The sequence below is a fragment of the Girardinichthys multiradiatus genome, chromosome 20 (assembly GCF_021462225.1).
Source record: "Girardinichthys multiradiatus isolate DD_20200921_A chromosome 20, DD_fGirMul_XY1, whole genome shotgun sequence".
In the NCBI taxonomy this organism is placed as follows: domain Eukaryota; kingdom Metazoa; phylum Chordata; class Actinopteri; order Cyprinodontiformes; family Goodeidae; genus Girardinichthys; species Girardinichthys multiradiatus.
The window spans coordinates 3,228,637-3,239,850 of NC_061812.1; the positions used below are offsets into that span (position 1 = coordinate 3,228,637).

The window sequence follows — 11,214 nt, forward strand, 5'->3', positions numbered from 1 at the left end:
TTATAAACCACAATGTTTAATATGTATAAAAACAGGAAGGACAACAGACTATCAGAACATGAAGTTTTCTATACATGACAAATCCTACAGAGACAGAAGGACGTGGATCTCTGCTGCGACGACTGGTGCTGATCCGAGTTCAGGTGGTTTCCCGTGATGCTGACCTGACATCTGGAAACTTTCATCTCACTGGAGAAGCTTTTCATTCACAATCTGTACACAACATGAGGGTTTGTGTCTCTTTGTATGAGTTTATCTGCGCTCATATACACACACACACACACACACACACACACACACACACACACACACACACACACACACAGCGGAGATCAGTCCAACCCTCCGATGTTGTGCTGTTTGAACGGCTGTGTGACCAGACTCCCTGCAGGTAAACAAAGTACAGTCAGTCACTGAGCTAAACCTGCTTCACTGAAAATCTGTTTTCATCCTTTAAAAAAAGCACATCTGGATTTAGTGCGTTTTGGCCAGAAACACCAATATTTTATTTTTATTTTCTTATTTTGTTCCTTATTAGCTGCTGCAGACACTTTAAAATATCGTCAGGCTAACGATATGAAGAAGCTAAAAAGTATTTCCTCAAATAGAAATCAAAGCATCCAGAGATGATTCTTAATAAACAGATGAAACTGTAACAGAAACTCGGAGGTTGAAACATTAGTACCAACACATGGCGGTAAACCCACATCTGAGACAGCAGACAGAACCTGAGCAGCAACACAGCAGATAAACATTCATGTCACACAGAAAACCCACGGAGCGAGGCGGGAGTGGGAGCAGGAGGGTCAAAGGCCAAGCAGGAAGTTCATTTAGACCAATCAGCTCGCCTGCAGGGAAACAAGCTGCAGCAAAACCACCCGGAGCACCGAGAAGAATCTGAGGCCAGAACCCGACTTTAACGGATTGAAATGATTTAATCAGAGCGAGACTGCAGTTTGCATTTTTATTGCAGAAAGCCACAGTCTGCTGAGTATTTTAATCACTTTATGAATTATCAAGAGTTAGACCAAAACGCAGTTTAATAAAACTCAAAACCAAAGTCAATAGAGTAAAATCTATTCAATAGAACCAGCAGAAAACACTGAAACATAATGAGGTGAACCAGACTAAACAGGAGAATGTTTAAAGTCCAGTTATCAAACTCCACTGGGAGGAACATTGAACGGTTTTTCAAATGTTCTGGTTCTGAGCAGTTGTCATATGGATGGTAAATTATTCCATAAATCAGGAGCAACTGCAACTGTTCGGTCACCTCTACAATCAGGTTTAGGTCTTAGATGATCTACCAGGACCTTGTTGTTGACCTGAGGATTCTAGATTAGGAGTGAAGATCTGTTTCTTCAGAGCATTAAAAGCTACAGAAATGTCCACAAACAAGGAGACACAATAACCACCGATGCTGGGACTCTTGCCTGCCCCCAGGGTGCATCAGGTTACAGTCATGTCCAGAGAAGAGGGTCTGAAGAGACTCCTCTACATCCATTTATTTCTCCTGTTCAGGGTCAGAGGGGAGCTCCATGCAGACTCCACACAGAATGGCCTTCAGCACAACATGGTCCTAATGTTCAACACGTTGAAGGTTATTGATAAGTTAGATTTATACTGAGGATGGGTGGTTAGTCAACCACACCTGGAGATGATCTGTTAGTTCGCCATAAGACACAGCCCAATATCAGGTCCCTCATTCCAATTTTTTGTGTCTAAAAAGATGATCTGGGCAGCTTTGGTGATCCAATCTATCTTTTTACATCAGTGATCTTCGTATTTAAATGTAAAGAAACAGACTGGCTTTACAGCAGCAGGCGGCTCTCTGTCAGGGAGCTGTGTGGTTCAGGGTGGGGGGGCTGGAAGCGGTACAGAGGGTGGGGGTGGGGCTTTGGAAACAGGCCGGGTTTGTTAAGCAGGACAGCAAGGCGAGCAGCGCTCCCACACTCAGCAGCGGTGGTGGGCTTACCTGTAGCCAGGGCCCCCTCTGCCCTGACCTTCATCCCTCCTTCTCCTCCTCCTCCTCCTCCTCCTCCCAGACCAGAGCTGCTCAGGGCCTCAGGCACCATGGGGAAGGAGGGCCGATCGCCCTTGTAGGGCTTTGGCCTGAAGGAGAAGTCTTTGTCTTTACCTTTGGAGCCTTTGGGCCGGCCTGCTGTCTTCTTCTTTGATTTGCTGTCCCCCTTCACGCCCAGTAGGGGGTGCACTTCTGAGAAAAGAAAAGGTCAGACCTTCAGACCACTGGAAGCAAAGCATAAGAAAATCTGGCTTCTTGGACAACAAATGTTTTAAATGAGAAGAAGCTAATAAGTCCAGGATACATTAACTGAAGAGTAAAAGTTAAACTTGTAGAGAAACCAGGTGGGATCCTAAATAAAAGCACAAATCAACATAAATAAATGACAGAAATCTATTTATCCTCATAAGCTTCAGAAGTACAGAAGTAGACATCGTCTTGTTTCCGGTCTTACCGTCACTGGGCACCCCCTGTAGTTCAATAGTGGTAGTGCGGGCCTTCTTCTTGGCCGGGCCTCCTTCAGATGAGGGCTGCCTCTGCTTTCTGTCTCCGCCTGCCAGCGATTCGTCTGGGGCTCCAGGCTGGACCGAGGAATCCGGCGGAGGACCGAAGGGGTTCTCCTCAGGATCCTCGACCTCAGGGGCGATAGGCAGGTACAGCAGGGCCTTGTTGTCCTCCAGCTCTTCGTCACTACAGAAACAAACATGGACGAAAGGCATAAGAATTAAAAGGTAAAATAATTCTTACTAGCAGAAGAGGTCATTTCAGAATTCAACCAGAACATCATAAAGATTAATTTTATAATTGGTGTGAATCACTACAAAACAGTTAAAATGGGACTAAAATCTGAAGAAAAATGATCCAAAATGTAACCCTCCCAGTTTAGCAGCTTCACTAAAACTTTGATTTGAAAGAAAAGTGATAATATTTCTGTGTCGTCCACATGTAACCACATAACAGCTGGTCCTTTACGTCAGATAAGGTGCCCAACAACACCGTGCATCCATAGAAACTTTAATAGGATTTTGCGTGTCCGTAAATCTGAAGCAGATAGAAAATGATTTGTAGTTTCATTTGTTTAATCTGAGAAGTGCCACTAACACATGAATCTGCATTGATATAAACCATCATTATATCTCAGGATGTCTGTTCAGGGTGGTTGTCCTGCTGGAAGGTGAACCTTCACCCCAGTCTCAGGTCTTCTGCAGCATCGAACAGGTTTTCATCCAGGATTGTCCTGGATTTGGCTCCATCCATCTTCTCATCAACTCTGACCACATTCCTTGTCCCACAGCATGATGCTGCCACCACCATGTTTGATTTAGGAGCTATGAGCAGTGTTTTCTACGACCCAGCTATTTACATCTTGACAAAAATGTTCGGTTCTGGTCTTCTCTGATCAGAGAACTTTCTTCTAAGCTGTGGAACCTGCCTGTTGTGTTCCTTGGTCCTCATGATGCTCTTCATTAACTGCAGATGTTCACATGTTCAGAACATCTGCATTCATACTGAGACTAAATTACACAGAGGTGGACTCTGTTTATCAGTGACTTCTGCAGGTAGTTGTCTGCCCTGGATTTTATTTAGAGGCATCGGTGTAAATGGGGCCTAATACATATACATGCCACACCTTTCAGAGTATTCTTTGTAAAAAAATAAATAACTGAAATTCTTCCACTTCTCATCTATGTGCTACTTTGTGTTGGTCTGTCACATAAAATACCTTCTATATCTGAGAGGAAACAGTTTTATTTAGCTGGTTTACCTGCTGCAGAAAGCCACTATAGGATCAACCGTCGTCACGTCCACTTCTTCATCCTCTGCAGCGTCTGCGCCTGAAACATGACCACAAGTTCACCTCTGTGCTGTCAGAAGATGGATGGTAAAACACATCACGCCCAAAAACAAGAGTGGCTTTACAAATCAGTGCACAGAATGTCGTACACATAAACCAGAACCAGTAATGTTTTATTACCGGTCTGCTCTGGTTCGCTTTTGTCTTCATCCTCAATGTCAAACTCAGACTCCCGCTCCTCGTACTCCACGTTCTCATCCAGCTCTTTAAAGTCTGGGGCGAAGGCACTCCAGTTTTCCTGCAGAAAACCGAAGCACACACACAGGGCAGAAAATAGCCTTGTTTCATCATGTCAACTGGTACAGTAGATGGAAGCTAACAGATCTGCATAAAACATATTTAAATCTAAAACTGATAAAACAAAGACCACTGAGACGTACCACTTGGTTCTGAGCCCAGATGGAAACCACTCCACTGGAGATTGAGGCAATGATTGGTCGAACAGGATGCCACTGGAAGACAGCATCCCAGTATCACTGACAGACATTCAATAAAGGGATTCATGGGAGTCTTAATAACATGGAGCAGAAACCTAATTTTTAACATCCTTACTGCAACATCCAGCAGCAGCTCTCCTCTGGTTCCATGCAGGATCTTCACCAGGTTTCCGATGCTCTTCTCCCAGATGTAGAGGGCGTGCTGCCTGGCTGAGCCGGCCACGATGTACTCGCCATCACCTGAGAAACAGCAGCGCTTCCATGGAGTCCTGGGCAAAGAAAACAGTCAATATAGGAGTCAGCAGCCCCACTCAAGTTCTGTTAAAACATTAAGAGGGATGCTGATGTACCTGTTGACCAGATCTTGTAGTTTCTGCATAGGTTCTGGCTCGCCGTCCCGGCCACAGGTCAGAATCTCTCTGCCGTCGTACACTCTGATTATTCTGTCGGCTGTGTTTATCAGAAAGCAGCTGCATAATGAAACAGAAGGTGGAGACATGGAGTTTAAGCTCAGTTTTAACAACTGCAACTTTTAGATCGCTTCAATGTTCTGAATGAGACTCCGACACCAAACAGAACACACTGGACCAGGATTAGGCCTGGAAAAAGCACCCACTGCATCTCACCTGCCCTTTCGTGCAAATTCGATGGATTTGATAGCGGTGGTGTTGCTGGTGCCGGTTGTTACTCTGAAGGACGCCACGAGCTCCTGATTGTTTGTGTTCAACACCAGAATCTACAACATCAGAAGTGATGGTGAAGTCTTTCACCTGGAAGTGACTTCTGACTCTCTCATATTTACTCTATGACCCAGATAAATCCTCCTCCTGACCATGACAGCGACTGACCTTTCCTTTGGCGTTGCCGGTGTAAATATATTCTCCCCGCCGGTCGAAAGCTGCCACCACGTTCAGATCTGAGTCATCGTCTACAGGCAGGACAACATGCTTAGAGTCAGACAGCGTCAGCAGGACTGGAGCCGACTTCATCGGACAAACAAGCACCTTGTCTCTGAAACACAAACGCTATTTAGCAAAACCCAACAATGACTGAGAAACTGAGCCAAACCCCATGATGGCGCCATGGTGCTGGTTGAAGTTTGACATTCAGATGCTCACATGTCTCTTGGATGATACTGTAGCTTGAGGATTGGTGAAGGAAAGCGGAACCTCTGGTCACAGTCTCCAGTCAGGACGTCCCACTGTGAGACAATGTTGTCCGTGGAGGCGCTTACCAGTTTGTGGCCGTCTCGACTCCAACTGGACCGAACACAAAAATAAAACATTCTGTGGCTCAAGTGTGACCCATTTCATTCTGTCATGAAAACTTTGAGGATTATAACAAGTTAGGAAACAGGACATCAGTACACAAATCCTCTCTGTCACTTTCTGATGACAGCAATATGAAGGAAGACCGACTGTTTGAGGGGTGAGAACCAAGACACTGCATTGTTTGTCTCCATTTTAACACGTTAATACATGAGAACAAATTTTCAACATATTGTTATATAGTGTTTTAATTCTGAAATAACATTCACAACTTGTTTCATACCATAAAGAGCAGACGGGGTGTATGTGTGCACTGATGATCTTGGCGATTCCCCGAGTGAGGAAGTCCCAGATTACGATGCGCCCATCGTTGCAGCCAACAGCCAGCAGCGTGCCCCAGCGGTTAAAGGTGCAGGTGAGGGCCATGCTGATACAGTCCAGAGTGCCATCTGCCTCCTGAACACACAAGACCAGAGTTGTCACGGCTGATGGAGCTAACAATGCTTTCCTGAAGCTGAGGAACTACAGGTGACTGAGAACGAGTCCATTACGAATTCCTCATCAAGCTCATGGCTGCTTTAAAACATGGAAGCTTACCTCTGGGTAGTTCTGCCCAAACGATTCTACACAAAGAACAACATACAGATTATTAATGTCATCAAGGCAGTAACATTTACGAGGTACTTACAATCTAACTGCATGAAGAGACAGCTAACAACTTGTCAGATACATAAACATTGAATGAAAAAGAAAAGCAGACTGTAAGACGAAGGATTAAGAGTTCTACACTGCAGCAGTCTTAGCTTTTACACTCTTTTTACCTAACTTATATCAGAGCATTTTAACGGTGTTGGAAGCTATAAATAATTAAATATTTCTACTGGTTTCTGTGTGAATTACAATGATCAGACATTTGCATTGTGAAGCCCTAGTTTGAAAACACCAGCTGCTCTTTGCACAGATTTCTGTATTTGTGTTAACTCTGCAAAATCATAAAATACACAATTACTGGATTACTACTTGTTATACATTTAAGAATGTTCCTTTTTTTGTTTAATCGTTACTGTACAGTTTTCCCACTCTCCATTTCAGCTCCGCAAAGCTTTTTACTTATTATTATTGTTTTTAAATGTGCTTATCTGTGTGCTTCTAATGCCTGTCCCTTTCTTGATGTTAATAATTATCATAATGTATAAATAAGTCTAAAACCAAATAAGTATTTTGTTCTGAACATACTACCAAAGTCAAAGATCAACACTGAGGCTAAAAACTAAAGACTAGACAAGCAACTTGGTTCTGGACTCAACATTTTAGCATCTGCATTAAAATCTATGACTAAATATCATCTTAAAAACATTGTCTGAAATAAAAGGTACTCTGCCAAAACAAGACCCAGAAAAACTAGTGCATGCTTTGCTTTTTAGATTACTGTAAAGATGTCTTTACTGCTGCCGGAGCTCTGACCAACATGGAAAATGGATCATCTCCCAGCAGAGACTTTCTAGCAATAGCAAAACTTATTAGTTTATTTTAGTCAAATTGTCTGTTTAAAAGTTGAATTTTACAGCTTCTCTTTACACATTATTTTCAATTCACCTGATTTCTTTTCAAATATTTTTGTTTGATAGAGTTGTTTTCCCACATTCACAATAAATGACTTTGTGAATGAATGGTGGTAACGAAATAAACTTCCTTTTCTTTATCCTGTAATAATTCCAGTGTTTTTGCTCCATTTAGCTATAACGTTTTCATAGTTAAAACACTTCAAGCTTAAAATAGTTTGGTTGCGATACATCAGCTGGCGGCATTTGGCCTTACTACAACCTAGGTTTTATTTAATTCAATATAACCTAACAATGTATGGACGCTAGATGTAGCTAGCTGAGTTTTCTACTTCCATTAAAAGAAACAGAAAATATGTATCTGTAAAATATTCATCATAGTGTTTCCTGATTCATCCGTCAAGTCTAAATAGCTTACCGTAACTTAACAATGTTAATTGTTTTTATTTTTAACGCGATTCGTATATTAGCTGTTAGCATCCTCGGCTAACTTAGGAAGCTAACCACAACAAGACCGGAGCACTGCAGGAAAACTGAGCCCCAGAAATACAACAAAAGCCTCTTCTGATAATTACCGAGCAGCTCCAGATTCATTGCTGGATGTCCAAGGATCCAAAGTTTCCCAAAGTCCAAATTTACGGAATATTTTAGTCAATTCTAGTCGAATTTGTTAACATTTGACACAACTGCCCAGAGAGTGGCGCCACTGAGGACCCCAAACATAGACACCAAAGATGCGCCTGAACTAAATGTAAGCAGCATGATTCCGACTCGGCGATAGTTTGTGTCTAACTGCCACAATGTAATAGAAAAACGATTAAATACATAATTATTTACACCTGTCATATTTAAAATAAAAATGGGAAAACATTTAATAAAAAAATAAAAAAATCGATGACCATAAATAAATAAATTCAATTCAGTAAATAAACAGATAACTACTGAATATTAGGTACAATTTATTCGATAAAACCTGAAGCCATAAATGTTAAAACCATATATGATTAGTTCAGTGTTTATTTAATTCATGGTTCCTGATCAGTAGTTCACCATGAAGTAATTTACACTGTAGCTGCAGTTTCTCAAATACACAAACTACACATTAAATTAATTTCAGACCAATTACAATAACCAGAGCATTTGTAGGCCTGACCACTAAATGCTTTGCCTAAATTCACCATGTGCAGCAGCTTTCATCAATGAAACAATAAAAATAAATGGTGAAAGATTTACATATACCTTTTGTAAACAAATTACATATCTTTATTTACAACACATTTATTAATACATGCATTTATTTTCATTTTTTTAGACTTAAATTTTTACTTAGATATAAATAAAATAATTGCAGTTAATATCATATACCTTTATATCACAAAAATTTCAACTTTTTCATCATTGTTATATTAAATATAACCATAGTAAATGCCTTTAACCACTTTTAAACTATGAGTTTCTTGCATCAGGGCATACTAAAAAAATATGTTATAGTTACTAGGTCCTTCCAACTACCACCTCTGATGGACAACAGCATATGACAAAGTTAATATTTCTTCAAACAAAAATAGATACATCAAGACTTGCCATGATCCGTTTGCTGCTCAGAATCATACAGGTGTGTGTTACAATACCAAGCTGGAAAGACATCCACTATGATCTCAGATGATTCAGCCCAAGGTCAGAGCGTGACGCTCAGAGAAATAACCAAAAACCCAAGAGCTCCATCTCAGACTCAGTTAGCAGGTTAAAGGTAAAAGGTCATGACAAGACTGTTAGAAAAACACTGAACAAGTATGGCTGTTTAGAGGGATTAAGGGAGAAAGCCTCTACTCTCTAAAAACAAGATGGCAGCAGGGCAAGACTTCTAGGACAATGTCCTCTGGACAGAGGAGATCAGAGTCGGGATGTTTGACCATAATGCAAGGAGCCATGTTTGGAAAAACCAAACAGCATACCAGCACAAACTCCTCATACCAATTGTCAAGCACGGTGGTGGGGGCTGATGATTTGGGTCACAGGACCTGGACATCGTGTAGTCATTGAGTGGACCAGTATTCTAGAGTCAAATGTGAGACATTCAGTCCAACAGCTGAAGATCGGGTCAACTGGGTCAACAGGAGAATGATCCCAAATAAAGCAATCAGAACAATTCTGCATTGTTTCTAAAATCTTTGGTGGACTTTTTTTTAAATTGATTACAAATCTTGTTTCAGTTCTAATTTTATCAATTAACAATATCTACAGCAAAAATCCCACGTTTTTCTTCCACCTTCATTGTCTTCAACTTTATGGTTATAGTGCTATCTATATTTCCACGTGTAAAGTACATGTTTCATTTTGAATTTACAGTAAATACCTCTCATATGCATAAACATACACCAAAGACACACTCAGAGTACATGAGGCAGAACAAACAGCAGCTGATGCAGGATCCGGGGAAGGATCCGGAGCTGGAGCGTCAACAACCACCACACCCAGCTTCCTGTTTTCATAATAAAGGTCCAAATTGGCTCGGTTTGTGAACTTTTGCAAAAATAAAACTGACAGTAAGTCTTCTGTCTTTTAAAAAATAATGCTAAATACATGGGTAAAAGCATTAACATATTCATTTATAAATGTATATGGTGGATGAGGTAAAGTTTCTGGAGATGTAACATTTGGATTTTAACAACCAACAATCACGACTTGGAAAATCATTGGAAGAAATTGCAAACTCCATGCAGAAAGACACAAAATGTTCTTGCTCTAAGGCAGCAGTGCTGGCCACTGCACCACTGTGCAGACCATAGCTAACCCAGTACATCAAAATTAAATGTAATCAGGAGTTAATTGCTGCTTTAGGTACAACAGAGAAGAATTCTTCACCTGAAAGGGTTCTATTGGTAGTGACACAATCAGCGAACGTATAAACCTAATAAGGTAATAGAATGTGTTTTTAGCATGTAACATATATTATTATTATTATTATTATTATTATTATTATATTTTACACCCAGGCTGGTGCTGTTTTGGTCTTTTCAGAGGAGCAGAACTACTTGTGGAAGTGGCTGCAGGTACTGGAATGAATGTGGATGACTTGACTTTAGATTTCAGTTTTATTTTTTCTGCATCCTTATATTTTTCATTTTGCATTGATCTAATTTTACTAGCTAATAATTTGCAGATCATTTCCTTAAGGAATGTGGTTGGATTCAGGTCAGATTAAAAGACAGTAAACAGTAAATAGCAGTTTGGTTTGATTCAATAGTTCAGTTATTATTGATGGAATATTCTTCATCGCATTGATTTTAGGATGGATCACGTGTTGAATTGCTTAAATTACAACCTCTGTGTGAAATGTGTTTTAATTTGAAAATAAAGACTTAGGAATACTAACTGAACAGTACATACATACATGTTCTGCTTTCACTGTTTGGACAGTTGGGCTCAACTCTGAATCTTATAGTTTATCCTTGAAAATAGTTTCTTATGAGAACGAATGAAAGCCATGACCTCTTAACAGTAAAGTCAGATCAGATTAACTGATGACAGGAAGAAGTGCTGTCACTTTGACACAATTTATTATTCACACCTGGAAATGTTGCATTTTAAACAAATACATTGCAGTATTTGCAATATAGTCATACTCAGTAAATGAGAATGAAAATGAAAAGTTCATTTATTTCAACAACTCCATCATTAAGTGAAAAACATAATTTCGATTAATTACACACAGACTGATGTTTAAAGTCTTTATTTCTGTTTTTATGTTGATTTTCTGATTTTGATTTTATGTTGATTTTATTGTTTAAAACCAATAAATACACAACATTTAAGATTAGAATATTACATCAAAGCAATGAAAAACATTTTAATAGAAAATTGTGAGAATTCCTTAATGGAAAACATGTTTAATACCTGCTAAAAGGCTGGGTTTTTTTTATATGTCTAAAAAATATATGTAACATAAGTGTATATGTGGGCCGTACAGTGGCACAGTAGGAAGGTCGTGAGTTTGGGATTTTTCCGCAGAGTTTGCGTGTTCTCTCCAGGTACTCCGACTTCCTCCCACAGTCCAAAAACATATGAA

The 11,214-nt window shown here is 40.2% G+C and overlaps 1 protein-coding gene across 2 annotated transcripts; it reads right to left on the reverse strand.

The window, feature by feature from the left end:
- rbbp5 (retinoblastoma binding protein 5) lies at positions 1–7,877 on the reverse strand. Of its 2 annotated transcripts, none has more exons than XM_047347004.1 (14): positions 7,721–7,877; positions 6,181–6,206; positions 5,867–6,039; positions 5,434–5,574; positions 5,164–5,326; positions 4,942–5,051; positions 4,666–4,785; positions 4,431–4,584; positions 4,259–4,330; positions 3,999–4,116; positions 3,789–3,858; positions 2,478–2,713; positions 2,138–2,215; positions 1–385 (listed from the first exon to the last, which is right to left on the reverse strand). In XM_047347004.1, the coding sequence occupies exons 1-14, from the start codon at positions 7,737–7,739 to the stop codon at positions 333–335; spliced, it is 1,533 nt and encodes a 510-aa protein (XP_047202960.1). In that variant the 5' UTR covers positions 7,740–7,877; the 3' UTR covers positions 1–332. The 2 variants fall into 2 exon arrangements, with proteins under 2 accessions (XP_047202960.1, XP_047202959.1); XM_047347003.1 differs by having other exon boundaries at positions 1,976–2,215.
- Between the last annotated feature and the right edge of the window lie 3,337 nt (positions 7,878–11,214).